General features: G+C 43.4%; 1 protein-coding gene across 1 annotated transcript in view; it reads left to right on the top strand.

The window, feature by feature from the left end:
* Positions 1–20,123, top strand: part of LRRC9 (leucine rich repeat containing 9) — a 1,011,210-nt gene that overhangs the window by 188,202 nt on the left and 802,885 nt on the right. Inside the window, exon 3 of the mRNA XM_078660357.1 lies at positions 5,602–5,820. Coding sequence (XP_078516483.1) covers positions 5,602–5,820 — 219 coding nt within the window. The remainder of the gene's footprint in view (positions 1–5,601; positions 5,821–20,123) is intronic.

Below are 20,123 nucleotides of genomic sequence, written 5' to 3'. Positions count from 1 at the left end.
CTCAGTTAAGGAGGACATTGCAGCATTGGTGAGTTGTCCTCAATTTCTTTTTAAATATCTTTGAGTTTTACAGCATTACAAAACATGAGTTATACTACGATTGGAAACGTTGAACAGTATTGCAACAAATACTCAGCAAGCAGTATATATATATATATATATATATATATATATATATATATATATATATATATATATCTTTACGGAAGAAGAACAGTCTGACAACACAGCAACAAAGAAACAAAAAAGTTGAGCCTATGTCCCTGATGTGGGTTAATGCATGCAGGTGAGCGAACCTTGTCCTCGATGAGGGTGTTGGTGTGTTGCCTAGGGGAAGTGAATGTCTCACACAACACTGTAGTCCACACCAAGCTGGAGGCCTCACCAGTGGCTATGGTGGTCTGGAATCACAGGATGATCTAGTCCCAAGCTGCTGCTATGGGGTGTTTGCATAAACCATGCATTTTCTCTTGTCTCAACACCACAGATTCCACCATTGCCCATTTATTCAAAACGGCATCCCAGTAAGAAGCCCCGGGGAGTATCTCCACTTTCCAGCACATGTTGATCCCGTGCCAATCCAAAAACAGCACCAACTCAATTAAATGGGTTTTGGCCCCTCTCGTTTGTTGGCACTTGTAAAGACCCAATACACAGTTGTCTATATTGTTACAGTTCTGCTGACCCGCTACTCACAGGAGTGTCGAGCAAACGGTGTCCCAAAGGGCTCTTGCAACTCAACAATCTAAAATGTCAGCATGAGGAGCTGGGCAACGAGGGCAGATGGGTGATACTGCAGGAGAAATCCTCTGGTGCATGAATGGTGTCAGATATGCTCTATGGAGGATACTATGTTGAATATATTGAAATTGACCACCATTGCTAAGAAACCTTTCATGGACATATGAGTGCCCTTTGCCATTCCTGGTCCTGCTCCCCTTTATGCCGCAAGCCAGCTAAGGGTCAGAGGTCCGGTCTGGGATGGCTCTTACTATTCAGAATACAAGCTGCTTTCCGGTGCCTAGTAAAAAAAAGTGTTTGTGTTAGCAGGTGTATGGGTGTTCACTTTCTGTGACTCCCCAAACTCGTTTTAGTTCACGGACAAGATGTCTGTGTGTTAAAAACTGTCCTGCAGGAAGGCCTGTCCATTCTGACAATAAGTGAAAAGGGGTTAGTTTGCCTTCTTGAAATTAGTCACCCAGTGTACCCAGACACAGCGATTCCCACATCTTCACTCCCTCCCTGGCCGCCGCTTCTCACAAAGCGGTCAGAGACCGCAGTGGTATTTCTGGCTTAAAAGGTGTCACGCCTGGTGAGACTCACTGTGGTTGCTGGTAGCTCACATGCGCCACCCAGAAAGTGTTTGAGGTTGCAAGCAATGATGTTTTAAGAACGAACAGCACTTTGATTTTATTCATCATATCAGCATATCCCCACTGACAACAGTTGAAACTTTAGTCAGATTGAGCCCTCCTAGCTAATGAGCCACCCATTAGAGCTAGGCTGCATGATAGTAATGCTTGAAAATCGGTGCCCCAGTCCACCGCTGTGTATTGGTAATTGTAACCTGAACAGAGCCACTCTGTGTATGCTAGCACTCCATATCAGATCGCTCAGCATTCGGTCCAACATTTGGAATACTTTACGAGGGATGGGGGTGGGTAGGTTTGCAAAACAATATAGTAACCTAACAAGCATCTTCATCTTGGACTGCGTGACTTGGCCCTGTACTGTGGTAGGGAGTGATTTGGAAAGTGCGATTTGAGGCCAGAGGGCATAGATAGCTCTATTGTCCTCTAGGAGATCAGGAGTTGAGTGGTATATATTAATGCCTAAGTATTGGAACGCTTGAGGTTCCCACTGAATCCAGCAGCTGTCCACCATGATTGGGAGAACCGGGCAAACCTGATGCTGTGGCAATAAGCACACCTGAGGCAACCTTAAAGGTACTTTGCTCTTGTGCTATAGCATCCAGACCGTTTCAGACATCTCAAATATATATGAGTATGTCATTGGTGTGCAATGATTCAGCATGGGTTACACCTGATAACAGGAAACAACCACGCCACAATGAAGTGAGAGGAAAAAACATTTGGCAAAACACATGTAGAGAACCAATTTTCAAAAAAGGCAGTGGGGTTATTGACTTCTATGCCCTGTGGGAAGCCTATGATTCGGACGTTGTTTCATTTAGCTCTCCAGATCATCCGACTTCCTTTTCAGAAGTTTAATTGTGTTGGCAAGAGTTTTGACCGGAGTGCTGAAAGCTTGAGTTTAGGGTTTTAAATCAGGTTGAACAGACTCAGTGTGTTTTACCTTGTCTGAAAGCTTATGTTGATCCTCCCTTAGGATCCCCCTTTCCAGGGGCACTACATATACTCTGCGTCCAAGGTCCAACCTGATATCTGCAATGGATTGCAGAATAATGTCCAATTTCATGGCCATTGGGTCGGTTTCCATTCGAAGCAGATCCGGGGTGGATGATGCAGTGGGGGTGGGGGTGGATAGAAGCAAACACCATCACAGAGCGTGCCCCTCCAAGGTGTGTGTCGCACTTGAAGGGTTTCCATCGGTATGCCAAATAATTCCCGGTAACAACTGGAATTTTAATATTAGCACTAATTGTGCTTAAGGCTGGCAGAAAGTAAATATTGATAACAGAGGCTCGCTATCCCCAAACTCTACGTGCCGGGTCTGCATTAGCTGAGGAGGCACGAGAAGCCCTGCAGCGTTTATTGTGGTATTCCTAATTCATGCCCCTTCTTTGCTGTGGGTGCCTAGGGCTCTTTGCATTTTAAGTGCCCCCACCACGGCGGCGGCCCCGGGGCCAGTCCTGCCCTTGCCGCCTGGGTCCCAGCAAAAAAACAGGCAGGCCCTCGATCCATCCCCCCCTCCTATGGCCTCATGTCCAAGTGGTAACCAAACCACCACCTACTGGTCGGCGCAATACTGACTACTCTGCAGGAGGGAGAGGAAAGCATCCATAGGTCTACCAGGCTGACCACGGATTTTTGAGAGGATGGGCCTCTACACCAGCCATCCTGCCGATGCCAGCGCATGCCTAAGCGCACACTCACACGGTTCAACTGTTGCAGGAGTCGTCCCGACAGTTCTCCCCCAATGTTTCCGAAATGGGGCCCGCTGCAAGCCTCCAGGGAAAAGGGGGGAGGAGCAGGGCTGCTCCAGTCATCCAGACGTTATCCCTTCTGGAGACACTAGGGCGCAGCCTCCCTCGGCACATCCTCTCTCTGCACGGGTTAGTTCATCAGCTCACTAGTTCTTCGCCTTTGTCTCCTACTAGCAGATGCTGCCTGCAGCCGCCTGAATAAAGTGGATGTGTTAGCATAGTTTAGTCTGGATGGTGACGTGGTTTCCAGTACGCTCCATTTTCCATGGATAAGCATTGTCAAATCAGAAATAAGTGCCACTAGTAACTGTGGGTTAGTAACCTACCCAATATACACAGGTGAAAGAGTGAATTACAAGTATAAAAATTCAACTCCAAAATTGTTGTTGGGAGCATGTTATCGTTTTGATGCTGGGCGGCTCATGTCAGAGGTGAGTTCCAGTTGCATTTCAGCCTGACTTTTTGAACGCCTTTATTTCTACTTTTCGATATAAGAAATGAGTGGATTGTTAGGCAACAGTTATCCAAGAGATTAAGAGGTACATATTAAGGTTCTTGTTCTACAACAAGATCCTACAGAAGATCAAAATGATACAAATCTCAGACACCGACTTGTAGATGACACCCATCATAAATTGTACCAAGAAAATCTAAAGTTCTATATCCTTGTACAGCATGACCAGCCGTGAATTATTCCAGAAGTCATAAAAGATAGGAACAAAGCGATTATTGAAAGCTATGTTGACACTAGTGATACTGGGATGGACTTGAATGAATTAGATGGCAGTAAGTGTTTTTTAATGGAGAATTATTAGTTGGATACGTTTGATGTGCAACACCATTGAAGAGGAGGGCAGCTATTTTAATTGGGGGCAGTTAAGAAGTATTCTGCGCTGACTGATTCAATTAGTTACCTTCACTTAGACCTCTTGGATTGTGTATTATGTGAAAACCTTATGGAAAAATATATATAGTTTTCAAATATGGTCTATGTGGTTATTCAGTTGTGTCTGATTTTATACAGGGATAAATAACTGGCACATCACTTTATAACTGTTTCATTATATCTTTGACTGCAGTATAATTATACTGTGCCGGACACTAATAAGAGAGAGAAACAGAGGCAGAAAGGAGGGGGAGAACAAAAACATTGCGCCGATTGGACTCCAGAGAGAGCTAAAACTACATTAAACTCTACTTGTCCCTACATCATATAAATACCCGGATTCCACTATTATTCATTTTTTGATAGATTTTTATAAAGTCTCATACAGTGTACAGGTGAAGAGAAAAGACATCGTTGGTACAACCATATGCAAAAATAACCATAAACAGCATGTGACTGAATTTAGCTGACATGGGTTACATGTTGTACATATTAACACCAGTACAGAAAGCATGTTAATCAAAAAGGTGGTTCTGTTGGGTAAGACAAAATTGCTTTAACACAGCCTGCGGATGGGATGTTGTACCACCGCAAAAGCAATTTTGTCTTACCCAACAGAACCACCTTTTTGATTAACCATTAATTACCCAGGTTCTGAGGGACACAGGGTCACCCCTTTTCTTTAACTACACAAGTGTTCACGAGCGCCTGCGGATGGGACGTTGTACCACCGTCTAACACTTTGTGCGGATTAATCCTTCACTATGGATACATTGGCTACTGTACTGTACCGACTCAGGCTGAGGGTCCCCGGCCTTGAACACAGAACTGTCAAATATAGACCTCCCCTCTACACTCCTGTCTTGAGACCTGCCGTGACCACCGATTGGGGCCCCTTAGGGTCGAAATGTCGACGCTTGTCTTAGGTCCAGCATCACCAGGATCCCACCAAGAAAAATTGGGATCCTTGGCTATAAATCAGCAGCTGGCCACTGAAACACTTGTATATATCTGTATATATGAAATTGGTTCCACTGTATATGTCTTTCACCTTTTGAGCACTACACACAAATGTCACTCAATTGCACTTTAACACTTATTCGGACAGTCTACTCATGTATTGTATGATATCATTGAATGACGTAATTCTGATAAAAAGAAACAATACAACCAATTGATCCTATGACTTATTTGTTAAGCATCATTTTCTGCAAGCTGTGTATTTCAGAGAGCATTCACCCCAGATTGCATTAATAGCAGTGTTAAAGGAATTTTGTCTTACCCAACAGAACCACCTTTTTGATTAACCATTAATTACCCAGGTTCTGAGGGACACAGGGTTACCCCTTTTCTTTAACTACACAAGTGTTCACGGGGACTCATTTTCAGGGGGATCCAGCTGCACATCAGAACGCAGGTAAGTCAACAAGGGCTCCCAAATGTCATTGGGCCTGGAGGACGATGACAGCTCCTCCGCATACAACACTAGATTTTCCCTGCAAAATACCACATTTCTAAGCCACTGTTCAGCTGTAGGACTCCGGATTCCACCATTATTGAAACTAACATTGTTTTTGTTTTTTTCCAGTGCATGGGCAATGGCTTATGTTTTGAGAAAATAGGACAAGAAGGACCCAAAACTGCAGTGCTAGAAATGTTCTTCTCAGGATATCCTGGAATGGTTGGACTGTCATTCTTCCCAAATCTAACATCACTCATTCTTGTTGGGCAAAATATTCAGAAGATTGCCAGCCTGGAATCATGCCCATCGCTGAGAGAGCTGTGGATTGCAGAATGCCACTTAACAGTAAGTCAACACGAAACTTCAGGTTTTTATGCATTTCCTCCATAAATTCACTACTGTAATGTTAGAACACAGCAGATGATACACTGCATGTGTGTCCTATGGAAGATACAGTTTGTTTAGAAGTTCATTCTTGGGGAGAGGAGGCCCAGTTACGTGTTTGTGAATTCATCATCATAAATAATTTATTACGGCATACATGGCATAACAGTTTTCACATCTCCAATATCCATGCAATGTTTAAAACACATGACAATTAAAATATAGCAACATTTATCATAATTAAAATTTTGAAGAAACACAACTATAAAAGCATGTCCTAAAGATTAAAAAGGCATACAACCGCCTAAAAAGTAGGGGTACATAAGTGTGCAATTGATAGACATACAAAGAACATTAGCAAATTCTAGACTTTGCACTTGAGATGTCTTTGGCTCCCCCCTTAAATCTCTGGATTTTAGCAATAACACCACGCAAGGACCGAGATCACAACATAAGTCCACAGGACATAAGGTACATGTGTTAAAAGCTTTTTCAGGTGGTGAATGGGCACTAGACCCTCTCAAAATATAGAAGGTGTAGTTAAAAGACAAATACTATTATTAGAATACTCCACACTTTTGGGCTTTTCTCCTGATACCCCACATATGTCCAAGGTTAGTGAATTTGATCAGGGGATCTATCTAGTTTGGAGGAGCTGTGGTGTGCTTAAAGTTGTCATGCACTGGCATATTTGGTATTACATTGGGTCTGGCGTGGTCCACAGGAAGCACACAGACCAATGCAAAACCTTTTTTTTTAAATCCTGGTACCAGTGTTCAAGCTCCAACTTCATTATTATAATGGTGCATGCCTGTTTTAAATTTTGCTCCCAGTGTCCATGCTCCATCTTCATTATTATAATTCTACTTAATGTGAGCAGTATATGCCTTTTGCGAATTGTTAAATGAGTTAAACAAGCGTCTAACACTTCAATCTGAAGACAGTTACTAATTTGATTTACAGGAATGGCAAACCCATGAATTCAAATCAACGATATTCATACAATTATGCTCTCAATAGTCACAGGAGGACTTTTTGACATAATTGAGCATGGGGCAAGACTAAAGGAGTGGTGCAGCTCACAGCCGCTCCTGTGCCACAATTGCAGGGGCACATGTGTGTTCCACTGCTTCCCTATGCACAGCAGCTTGTTAGAGCAGGGCACCCACCATCACGCTTGGCCAAGGCAAAGGTGCAAAATCCCTTTGCCCCACCCTTGAGTATGTCGGGATGTTGTAAAACTTATACAAAAATGCCCCATGGCTGTGGGCCAGGGGTGGCAGGTGTTATACATCCTTGAATGATTTGGCGGGAATATACCCCCCTTTAGTCAGGGGTAGGGGAAATTCACTGCTCCTCCCTATGCAAGTTGAGAGTAATGTAAAAATACAGAACCATCTATATGATTTCTGTCTAGGCCAAGGCCTAGACAGAAATTATATACCCCACCCATGGACAAGGTTGGGGGAGATGTTTTCCCTCCTTTGGGCAAGGATGAGATAGTAAAGCAATACATCCCTCACCCCTGGGCTAGCCAGAGGTTTAAGGCACCTATTGCCCCCGCCATTGAGATACGAGAAGTGGGATAGACTATGCAACACATAGAGAAACAGGTACATTAAAATAGGGTCTGGGCACTAGTGAAAAGGACATTAACATAGAGACACAGAGAGGGAGATCGATATGGAGAGAGCCAAAGAGACAATAACAGAGGAAGTAAATAGGAATAAGGATGTAAAAGTAAATATGAGTAGGAAAGACTAGGTGACAAATTGGTATACATAATAATAGGAGTATGACGAAGTTGGAGGAAGAGAAAGTAGAAGTAAGATTAGAAGTAGAAGTAGGAGTGGGTCTTAGGGGCCTAAGAATGGAAGTACATATAATTAAGTAGGAGTATTTAGAGTCGAAGTATGAGTCGGTATAAATAGTATTAAGCGAGGGGTATACTTAGAAGACAAAGAAGAAATCAGTGGAAGTGTTTGAGTACGATTAGGAACAAGTAGGAGTAAGAGTAGTATTAATTTTACAGGACAGGAAAAAAGGCTACCTGGTTGGAGAAGGCCTTTCCTAAATAGAGTGTTCATTTTGATGTCAGGTCTACCGACAAATGGCGGTGAGGGTGTTTCAGACAGCTAAGCCAGGTGCCTTAAAAAACAGAGCACTGATAGAGCACACAATACCTCTGAAGTTCAGATAAACATCCACCCTCTAAACAAAACCAAAGAAAACTTGTTGTTTTACATGGCCAACTTAAATCCCACAGAATGAATCAGTCGGAAAGATACTGGCTCCACCTACAACATCGTTTATATGATAAAGTTCTTTTCATGACTTTGATCAAATCCTCTATAGTCAGGGTGACGAGAACATAATTGACATTGAGACTTACCTACGTACTTGTGACTGGACACCTATCTCATCAGCATACATAGAACCTTTGGAGGCTATATTGAACTGGATGAAATATTCAAAGCTCTTAAAGAAATTCCAGTGGAAAGGTACTGGGGCCCACTGTCCTCTCTATAGATTGTTATGAAGCCATCCTCCCCCTGTTAAGGGATCAACACATTGCATTGTCCAACTCCTTCAGTCAGTCTACAAGCCTAACCTCAACTATGTGCAAAGCTGAAATCCTTCTGCTACTTGCACAGGGCAAAGATCCATCTAACTACCTGTCTTCCCACCCTATCGCATTGCTGAACACCAACACCAACACCAAACTCTTCTCCAAAATTCAGGTGCAAAGGAGGGAAACCCTTCTGCCAAGCCTTGATCAGGTCAGCTTTATTCGCAATGCCAAGGGGCAGACATCAGACACGTTACCCTTGGTAGAAAAGGGACATAGACGCAACATAACTTCTCTGCTCCCTTTGTTGGACGCAGAGAAGGCACTCTACCTAGTCAGCTGGGCATTTCTTAAGGCGGTCTTGATTGTACTTGGGCCAAAGATCATTGACAAAAACATGGTGGCTTACTCCTCTGGAACTGCCAGCATTTGACTTAATGGTTAATAGACGGCCCCTATCAAAATCTAAAGGGGTCAAGACAGGGTTGCTGCACTGCCCTCTTCCCCTCCCCACTTTTGCTCAACCTAATGCCGAAACCCTTAGCCATTTGGTTAGGAGCTCACCTAGGATATCTAAGACCCCATTCGGATATCGCTCCCCAGGGTGAACTTGTTTGTGGTCGACCTCCTACTTATATTGACAAATCCTACTGAGTCCCTGCCAGAATTTTTAAGCCGCTGTACTCGTGTGAACAGGTATTGGGTTTCAAGGTTAACAGAGATAAGCCACTGACCCTCAACCTCACGTTCCCAGACCACTCGATCACTCACCTCCTCACCTTACTTCCCTTTCGTTTGGCTACTTAAACCATACATTACCTTCCTAGGTCTCAAATGTTACTAGCCACTTTGATGGATGGATGGACTGAAGCCAATTGCCCTGTTAATCGCCAAAATATTTCAGGAGATGGAATTCTCTCTACATCTCATGGCTGAGGCATGTTAATGTGGCAACATGAATGTGCTTCCCTGGCTGCTCTACATGTTCCTATCCCTCCCTACCCCTTTCCCCACATCAGCCATCACGGATCTCCCCAAAAATTGTGCTCATTTATATGAAGAGGGGCGAGGCCCTGCATTTCCAACAAACTGTTTATGTTGGCAAGGAAACTAGGTTGTCTGGCTTGTCCCAACATGATGGAGTGTTACTGGACGACACACCCCAGATATAATTCTCAGAATGAGTGGTTCATGAGAGTTAATAGTATTGGCTACATATGGAATGGGCAGCGGTGTGCAGGTTGTTGTGGGACTTGGTTTGGCTTGTGTGACACAGCAGACCGAAAAGTGCATATGTTGCACCCCAACAAAAACAGTGGTTGACATATGGGATCAATTGGCCTTTAACACCTTCCACGCTGATGACGAGCTCAGCTCGTCATTAGGTACACCTCTCGTACGCTCATGACGAGCTGAGCTCGTCATGAACCGCAGGATTTTTAAATCTTCGGCGCACAGCGGGAAAATGCGTCGCACCGATGCGGTTAAGAAGGGTTTCACTACCTACACCTCCCCAACACCCTCTTGGCGAGCCACCCGGCCTTCACGCCTTCTCGTAACCCCAAATCATTCACAGAATGTTGAGAGAGTGACTGTAGGCCCATAGGAATGAATGGGAAGCCATTCACTATTACCGACTCTGTAAATACCGAATCGGTACTAGCGGGAGCATATTCAAGAGTGGCAGGGTGTCATATTGAAACCCTGTTGCACCCCTGAATCGTGCATGTGTGCACGTGTGGCGCACATACATGCCCTAAGGGCATGTATGTTTGCCAAATGGCACTGTGAAAGAAGCAAATAATTGCCTCTTTTAAGGTATTCGGTATTTACCACCAACTTGTACTTGGTGGTAATTAACGAATCCTTAACGCAAATATGCACTCACTTGAGTGCCTCCTACATAGCTTTTAAGGGTTCGGTAATTTACCGATTCCTTAAAATAAGGAATCGATAAATTACTGAATCCTTAAAACCTGCCTCCTACATTAGAAAGGGCTAAATACCGGTCGGTAATGGGAAAATTACCGATTTTCGTCCGTTACCGACCGGTATTTAGCTACCTACCTATGGCCCATCTTTTGACCAATGCAAATGGGAATGTCGGTTTCCTGAGACTTATCAGCAATATTGCAAACGGTTTGCAGCCATTGTCCCGCATTTTTTATCCCGCGGACTTTCAGTCCGCATACCATTATCTCGCTAGGTCATTGACCTCGCATACCATTATCCCGCATTTTTTCAAAACGCATGTGCATTTATCACGCATGCCTTTACAACTAATTATGTTTTAAAGGCATGTATGGTAAATGCATTTGCGATGTGAAAACCACGATGACGAGAGAGGTAAGTGGGTTTGGGTTAATTTTTTCGTTGTGCTGGGTTAGTGATTGTGTAGTGTAGTGTTGTGTTAGTGTAGTGTAGAGTTGTGGTGGTTGTTTAGTGTAGGGTCGTGCTGGGGGAAGTGTTATAGGGTTTAGGGTAGTGTTGTAGTGTTTGCGTAGTGTAGGGTCATGCTGGGGGTAGTGTTTTAGGGTTTAGGGTAGTGTTATAGTGTTTGCGTAGTGTAGGGTCATGCTGGGGGTAGTGTTTTAGGGTTTAGGGTAGTGTTGTAGTGTTTGCGTAGTGTAGGGTCATTCTGGGGGTAGTGTTTTAGGGTTTAGGGTAGTGTTGTAGTGTTTGCGTAGTGTAGGGTCATGCTGGGGGTAGTGTTTTAGGGTTTAGGATAGTGTTGTAGTGTTTGCGTAGTGTAGGGTCATGCTGGGGGTAGTGTTTTAGGGTTTAGGGTAGTGTTGTAGTGTTTGCGTAGTGTAGGGTCATGCTGGGGGTAGTGTTTTAGGGTTCAGGGTAGTGTTGTAGTGTTTGCGTAGTGTAGGGTCATGCTGGGGGTAGTGTTTTAGGGTTTAGGGTAGTGTTGTAGTGTTTGTGTAGTGTAGGGTCATGCTGGGGGTAGTGTTTTAGGGTTTAGGGTAGTGTTGTAGTGTTTGTGTAGTGTAGGGCCATGCTGGGGGTAGTGTTTTAGGGTTTAGGGTAGTGTTGTAGTGTTTGTGTAGTGTAGGGTCATGCTGGGGTTTAGTGGTTTAGGGTTTAGGGTTGTGTTGTAGTGTTTGTGTAGTCTAGGGTCATGCTGGGGTGCAGTGGTTTAGGGTTTGGGTAGTGTTGTAGTGTAGGGTCATGCTGGGGGTAGTGTTTTAGGGTTTAGGGTAGTGTTGTAGTGTTTGTGTAGTGTAGGGTCATGCTGGGGTGTAGTGGTTTAGGGTTTAGGGTAGTGTTGTAGTGTTTGTGTAGTGTAGGGCCATGCTGGGGGTAGTGTTTTAGGGTTTAGGATAGTGTTGTAGTGTTTGTGTAGTGTAGGGTCATGCTGGGGTTTAGTGGTTTAGGGTTTAGGGTAGTGTTGTAGTGTTTGTGTAGTCTAGGGTCGTGCTGGGGTGTAGTGGTTTAGGGTTTGGGTAGTGCTGTAGTGTAGGGTCATGCTGGGGGTAGTGTTTTAGGGTTTAGGGTAGTGTTGTGTTTGTGTAGTGTAGGGTCATGCTGGGGTGTAGTGGTTTAGGGTTTAGGGTAGTGTTGTAGTGTTTGTGTAGTGTAGGGTCATGCTGGGGTGTAGTGGTTTAGGGTTTGGGTAGTGTTGTAGTGTAGGGTCATGCTAGGGGTAGTGTTTTAGGGTTTAGGGGGTGTAGTTGTTTAGTGCAGTATTGTAGTGTTTGTGTAGGGTCATGCTGGGGGTAGTGTATTAAGGTACTGTTGTAATGTTTGTGTAGGGAAGTAAAGTGCTTTATGGTAGTGTTGGGGGTCGTGCTGGGTAGTGTAAATGTAGAAAAAGGACTGTGTGTCAAGGGTGGGTGGTGCAGGTGTACTACATTAGAGTGTAGGGTAGGGTAGTGTACTTTTACTTGCCTTTACAACTTTTACAACAAGTATACCTTTAACATGCATGCCTTTATGTTGTAAAGGCATGCGTGCTAAAGGCATATTCGTTCTAAAAGTTTTCGTTCTTTTAATTTGCGGCCTAATAGTACATGCGGGATTATTTTTGCGGACTGATGGTATGCGGGCTGTTTGTCTGCGGGATAACGTCATATATTCATTGCAAACTTCGCAACTGGCCTCTGCAACTTTCAAATATTTTGGCCCCTTACCCCATTTGAAAAAATGATCCACTAATTTGGGCATATAAGGACTAATCTCGAGGACCTACAGCACGATTAAAGAATATAAATCTTCTAAACATCTGTTTCAGTCTCACTGGGAAAGAGGCACGGGGCAGTCAATCACTGATAAACAGTGGGAATTCCTATGGCCGTAAATCCCGAAAACAGATAGGAATAGTTCACATAGAGAATCGTCCAAAAAGCGATGTTTCAATATACCTAAATCCGGTTAGGTTGTTTTGCATGTTTCCCATATAGTCCACATCCCAATGGCGATGTACCGAAGCTATTAGCACTCTCATACATATATGGTGGTCCTGTGAAGTGATTCCAACATTTTGGAAATAAATCTTGGGCCATATCGAAGGGACACTGAAATATCCGATTGAAGTTGACCCCACCACCCTGATAGTTGGGATAAAACCAATTGACATGGAAGGTATTGCTGCTAGGGCCTGGATGCTAGTTCGCCACATGACTGGTGCTGCTAAGCAGCTTATTGCGCTCTTCAGGAAAAAGACTGAACACCCCTCCACCCCAAAAGAAACAAGGTTGAACAAGCTGTGGCTACTCTTTGCTATGGAATAATTCTGTAATTTGGACATTATGTTTCCTCCCGGTGTGATTGTTTTCAAGCATAAAATTATCTCCACCTCTTGGGGTTGCAGCCTTTTGTCATTGCTACATCCTCTGGGGTCCTGTCTCATAACCTTCAGACTTGTCCATTTAGTGTCACTTGCCTTTTTTTGTTTTTTCTTCAGAAAGTGATTGACAAATAGAGCACTTTCTGTCTTGCACTTGATTCTGTATACATTTTTTCCATTTCTCTTCCTAATTATTGTTTGTTTTTTCTTATGTATACTTTTTGGCTGAGACAGATATATATCACATTTTTGATTTTATAGTTGGAGAAGTCTTGGTCCTTGAGTGTCTGTTGGGTATGAACGTGACACAGGTAATGGTTAAGTCACAGCAGGAACAGTTGCTCTATCATTGGGGTCTACAGGATTTGGTGTTGTGGTTGCTTAATTTTGTAGTTGGTAGGTTATCTCACCAGCTAAAGATAAACAGCAGTTTATCTCGGATGGCCTCAAGTTTGCACAGTGTTTGTCAATTATTGTTAATGATTCTCATGAAATCATTGATATTTGGGCAGAAAGTGATGATGCAAGCTAACAGACTAATATCTTTTTTATATTTTCTGCATCATAGTATTTCTCGGGTAACAAAGCATGCTTTTTGACTGCACTAAACTAATGGCATTACACAAAGTGAGTGGAAGGCTGCCACTAAGCATGTTGCTTTGTTGAAAAGTGTGGGCATTATTTGGTCATAAAGTGGCCAAAGGCAATGTTGGAATCACCTTTAAAAGGTTTTTTAGAACATTTTGTATGAGCGTTCTTAGAGTGGTAACATTTTTATTGCATTGTGAAAAATGTATACCAACAGCGAGTTTGAAGGAGAAATTCATTGTAATAGCCCTTACGAGTTATTTAGGTGAAAATCTTTTGTGAAACAGGTATTGATGGCTTGACACAGTTTAAATGGTTGTTGCTCATGTGCGAAGTTGTTCTGATTGGTAGCTATCCAATAAACACTGGTGTTTTAGGAATCTCCCCATAGTTTTTGTCCTTTCCCAGTGGCCTTGAGAGTATGTAGGGGTGGACTTCCTTCGGTCATTTGATGTCTTGATAACATGCAAAAACCATACGAATGCACTGATTGATCATTCTTCAAAGTGAATTTGTGACATGTTTGGAAATCATGGTGTGTGTTCAAGATGCGTTTACCAGGTAAGCTATCTTTGTTAATCACCTCTAACGATGTACAGTTTAAGATGTGTGACATGCAAGAATGTTTTGCTCATAGCGTTTTTGTATATAATGGAGGATCTTTTCAATAGTTAAATGCACAGTGGTCAACAGAAGAGAGTAGATTATCTTGTGTGTGAATGTGTAGACAAACTTGTGGTATGTGGACAGGTGTTACATCTCTGAGGAGCAGATGTAACACCTGCTCACAGATTTGCCAACAACGGGATGTTTTTTTGGCCTGGCATTATGTGAGATGAAGTCATCACATCTCTGATGCATGCACTTGGCACAAAATGTGAGGTTTTCCATCTCTTAGCTTTACGGATTTCAGTGTCTCCATGGTCATGCTCCCTTTGTGGGCCATATAGATCCCTAGGTGCAGGAGGTGATTGGTAAAATATGGTGACATAAGGGGATGTCAAAAAGGGATTCTTCCTTTGCAGGCACCTATTGGATATTCCAGGTGTGAGAGTAGGTGCAACTACGCATCTCCAGGATTACTATCTCTCCAATGTTTGCTGTCAGAACATCCCAAATCAAGATGGTCTCTACCTTTCTTCCTGTGAAATTTCTTGTCTAGAGCATATACAAGCATTCTTGGACTTGAAAAGGGTGAGTTCAACTCATTCGTTCCCTGAATATTCATTGCACTCATTATTATTCATCATTGTTGTTGCAGACTTTGCGTTTTTCTATCAGGTGTTTTCTTGTGGGTTTGCCCTTTAGGAAGACCTTCAATGAGCTTAATTTGAACCCTGATGCAGGGCTTTTTGGTGCCTTGCTAATCAACCTTAGTCTTGCCTCTCAACTACAGTCAAGAACCATCAAGATTGTCAATGAGGTTTTGCCCTTGTGGCCTTTTCCTCCTAACTGGGACCCGACCTTTCATGTATTATTAAAGTGAAGTGTGGCACCGTAGCTACTGGAAGTAGGCATCCACTTCTCCGGCAATTGGGAGGGAAAGTAGAGGGAGAGTAGAGAGGCCCTCTTTGTGCCCAGCCCTATGTAATGGGGTGGTGAGATGTTTTTCAGAATTATATTTGATTCTATTATTGCACTCTCTGAGGAATCGCTTGTTTTTCTCCATTCAAGATGTTGCATCAGTTTGGACAGTGATGTGTACAATTAAATCTACTAAAAAGCATCAGAAAATGTGAGCTGACAGCAGGAAATGAAAAGTTGGTGTGAGATAAATGGATGAACTGAGATAGGATTTAGAAACAAAGTTGGTCAAATGATAATGGACACCTGCCGAGTCACTGCAGTTTCTAAAATGTTCGTGTAGAAAAAGTATAAAAATTAAAGTAATCCTATGTTTCCTGGTAGAACTGGGATAGTATTAGTATGCATAAAATGCGTTTGACTGAATAGGAAGTGAAACATTAAGTCATTGTTCCTGTATAAACATATTTACACATACTTATTTTTTCGATTTTATTGTCTGAAAGTTCCCAAGTCCAAGCACTTGTCTCAAATGTAAGAACAAAAGGGATTGCATACCTAGAGGAACTAGACTGACTCCGCTTCCAAGTACAAGATTGTAAGTAGGGTAAGGTACAAATGTCAATCGGCTTTAAAGTATTGAGACTTACTTGGAAGCTAAGGTATAGACAAGGGCACTGGAATTATTTGATTTTGTGGTTGCAGCGTTTTCATCCTAAGTATGAATTTGCCAAATAATCCATCATCTGTTGAAAAACCTGAAAATTTCAGTCAAAAATATTTGTTTTTACCTCAAATGGTTTAAAAGTTACAAAAACGCAGTAACACGCAGTGGTAGCCCTTCGTAAAGATTAACTGTTGCTTATTTCTCTATTTGGGTAGCAAAGTAGACTAATTAGGCGAAACATTTGTCCAGAAAGTGTTAAAGTGTAAAATAGGCAAAATAATGAAGTAAATCTAAAAAACAAAATGTGCCGCTATACGTCGCATGATTTACCTTTTCTTGTTGCATTGTTTAGTCAACATTGCTACATAATTTGGTCCTCCCCTGCTGCATAATTCCAGAGGTGCTTAATTTCAGAGGCCCTAGGTATAGAGACTTACTTTGATGCTGTGCCACATAGAGAAACCATTCGTACAACGGACAAGGTCAACTCTATCACTCATTAATGCAATACTCCTTAATCCACCAAACTCCATTTGTAGTGGCTATGTAAAGTATTGCCTTATCTTGCAGACGCTGTCACCAGCAAATTAGAGGCACCAAGAAAAAAGCACTAGTGGGCGGCATTGAAGGAAGCTCCAACAGCTGCAAAGAGATCTTCTCCATTGTCAAGGATTTCACCTTGCCCTCGACCACTGTCCACAACATTGCTGCCTCCCAACAACTCTGTGACAACCTATTTAACTTCTTCCACATCAAACTCACCAACATCTATAGCAACTTCGCACACCAACCCAACCCCAGAGAACTCATCACTGACCTACCCACCACCAACCAAGGCGGCCACCTGCCAGAATGGACAACTCTTACCAGAAACGACACTGCAGCAATCATGCAGATCATCATGTGGACCATCCACTCAGGGGCCCCAACGGACCCATACGCCCACCACTTATATAACCTGGGAACATCACCAATTAACACCACCATGGCCCACAGCATCAACACCTCCATCATGTCTGCCACTTTCCTGGATTAATGGAAACTTGTAGAAATCTACGCACTCCTCAAGAAGCCCAAAGCTAACCCTAATCAAGACAACATGCAATCAGGATTCAGAAGGACCCACAGCACCGAAGCAGCACTCATCGTGGCCACCAACAACATTCAAAACATCCTTTACCGAGGAGAAACAGAGACCCTCATCCTGTTTGACCTCTCTGCAACCTTCGACACTGTCTCCCTCACACCCTCATCTGAAGACACCACGAGATTGGCTTATAAGGATCCGCTCTCAAATGGATCTGTTCCCTTCTCATGGAAAGAACCCAAAGGGTCAAGCTTCCACCCTTCACATCAGAGACCAAGAAACTGATATGCAGCATCCCTCAGCCCCACTTTTGTCAATATATACATGACACAGCTCGCCAACATCATCCAACCACAAGACATCACTGTCATCTCCTATGCCAAAGACACCCAACTCATCCTTTTACTGATGGACAAGACACCCACCAGAACCAACACCACCAATTGCATGACCATGGTTGCAGACTGGATGCAAACCAACTGCCTGAAGCTCAACTCCGACAAAGCGGAAGTACTGGTCTTCAGCAACAAGACCTCCCCACGGGATTCCTCCTGATGGACATCTGAGCTAGGACTAACACCCACATCCACAGACCACGCAAGAAATCTAGGGATCATCCTAGATGACTCGCTGAACATAATGGCTCCAGTCAACGCAATGTGCACCTCCTCCTTCCACACCCTATGTATACTGCGAAAGATCTTCAAATGGTAGTCTTAGAATACCAGACAGACTTTCACACAAGCACTAGTCACCAGCAGACTGGACTACAGCAACACTCTCTTTGCTGGAATCTCAAAACAAGTCCTACACTGACTCCAGACCATCCAGAACACAGCCACAAGACACATACTCGGCCACCCAGGCCGCACGTACATCACACAGCATCTCTGGAAGCTTCACTGGCTCCCCATTCACAAGCACAGCCAATTCAAGCTTCTCATGTACACATACCAAGCTCTATACAACACAGGTCCAGCATTTCAAATGAGACTTACAGCCAGTGCCTGGATACCCTCTCAGGTGACGAGCACCACTTCAGCCAAAGACCTTGCTAGCAGGTATTTCTAGGTCAGGCCTACAGACCACTTCTAAAATGTTGTTGAAAAGACCTATTGTGGACAGTACCAATACTTTTTGGGAGCTTTAGGCTAGTCCAGTATTTACCATTTGCTTGCTTTCTTGACAGTCTCATGTGCTTGCTTCTTATTTAATAGGTTTCCTTCCTCTTCTTGTATTTGTCCTTCCCCTTGGAGCATAGCTTTTTCATAATCCTTTTGAAAATAACTATCATCCTCCCACTGCTCACATTCAAGGGACTACTTTTTATTTCTCTTTCAGCAGTCCATGGGAGTGTGCATGCATTTTCTTGCTAACACTCTCATGTGCTGCTTCACTCCTCATTTAGCCGCTCCCCTCTGAGTACATCATGTTGCTCCCAACTTCCCATCTTGTTTGTTCCTTTGCCCACCACGACAGGCTTTTTTTTACATTCTTCCACTTACAGCTCCTCTGTTGCTCACTAGAAATCCCACTCAACTGTATACATTTGTGTATATTTTTTGGAGGCCTCGGCAACTGCAATGTGCACCTGGACTGCTCTTTTGTTTAAGTATGAGCTTTCCTGCACATGTGACTTTTTTGCATCCGCAATCTTGGAACAGTGAGTAAAGAAAAATGATGGACGTTTCACGCCATATGTGCACGCGTGGTGAAGCATGTTTGCATATATGTCATTATGTTAAGTCGATGTAGATTCATGATTGATGTGTGCACTTGAGGAATAAAGCAAGTGTGTGCATATGTCATCACTCTTACTTATCTTACTTTCCCGGCAGCATTCTCGCCCAAAATATTTTTCTTTAACTACTTAGCAGCATCGGCAAAGATCATTGCCGAAGCCAATCAGTCTGCTGTAGTCAAGACCTATTGGCTTTGTCAATGCTTCTTTGTTATTGCATCTTTGTTTCTGGGAACTGTGCTGCCTTCACATTGGTGGCACTTCTGAAGGGCAATATTCCATCCTTTCATGGATAAGTTCTCAATTTGCCCTTCACTGTCAAAAATTAGTTCAAGCCCTTAATGGCTGAAGTGTTGCAACAATACAAAACATGACTAGTTATGGCTTAATAACTACGTTCCATCCAGTTGGTACTAGCCAGGCACCAAACCTCATTCTATGAAGACTTTCTGGTCTCCAAAAACCAGAGCCTTCTACTACCTCTATGCTCCAGCCAGCTGCTTTTGTTCTGCCTCTCACCTTTCATACCAAGAGGAAGTGCTTCCGGTGGTAAATCTTTTGCAGTTCTCAACCGCCGACTTTGGGCAAGGAATCTCATTGAGCCAGCTTCCCAGTTGCACACACGCTATTCTTGTGAGGAGTAAACTTTCTTTTCACTGCCAATGTGCCTAATAAACAGATTCCTTGGTCCTCTGGTTTTTCCTTTGTAGCTCCTTCAAGTGCCACCATCGAGGTCACTCTTCTCACCTCAGGCCACCATAGAATTTAATGAGTGATTCTTCTCCTCACATGAAGACCCCTCCTCTCCTTCCCCTCCAGACGAGTGCATGGCTTTTAAGCGCACTATTTCTTCATCCAGTTTAAGAGAGAGAGATGGGCTGTTCTTAATACTGAGAAAAACGGTAATCCAGAATGCTTAATCTAGCTCGGGTGCTGGCTGCGGTTTACGCCAACAACTGGTTTGTGCTCTGGGGTCCTGCATAACACGTGCTTCTATGCTGACATATGGCAAGCCCACTAAGGTTCACTGTGGCAGCAGGCACAGCAGATGCAAAATATTGCCATTTGGCCACAACCATGTGTTGCCAACATTCAGGTCCACCACCACCACAAGCTGGATAACAGTCTCCTAAGCACCTCTTCAACAGCCTTGGTTGTGAGCAGCTTTATTGTACCAATATGAATGGCAACATTAGTTTGTCAATAAACTAACCAAAATACTCTCCGAATACAGACATCGAGATTGAGTAATTAATGAGGGCAATTCTAGATTCAAAGTTGTTCAAGATGTTTCTT

This window comes from Lissotriton helveticus, chromosome 9 (genome assembly GCF_964261635.1).
Source record: "Lissotriton helveticus chromosome 9, aLisHel1.1, whole genome shotgun sequence".
In the NCBI taxonomy this organism is placed as follows: Eukaryota; Metazoa; Chordata; class Amphibia; order Caudata; family Salamandridae; genus Lissotriton; species Lissotriton helveticus.
The sequence above is the reverse complement of the archived record's forward strand: the minus strand, read 5'-3'. Positions and strand labels throughout refer to the sequence as shown.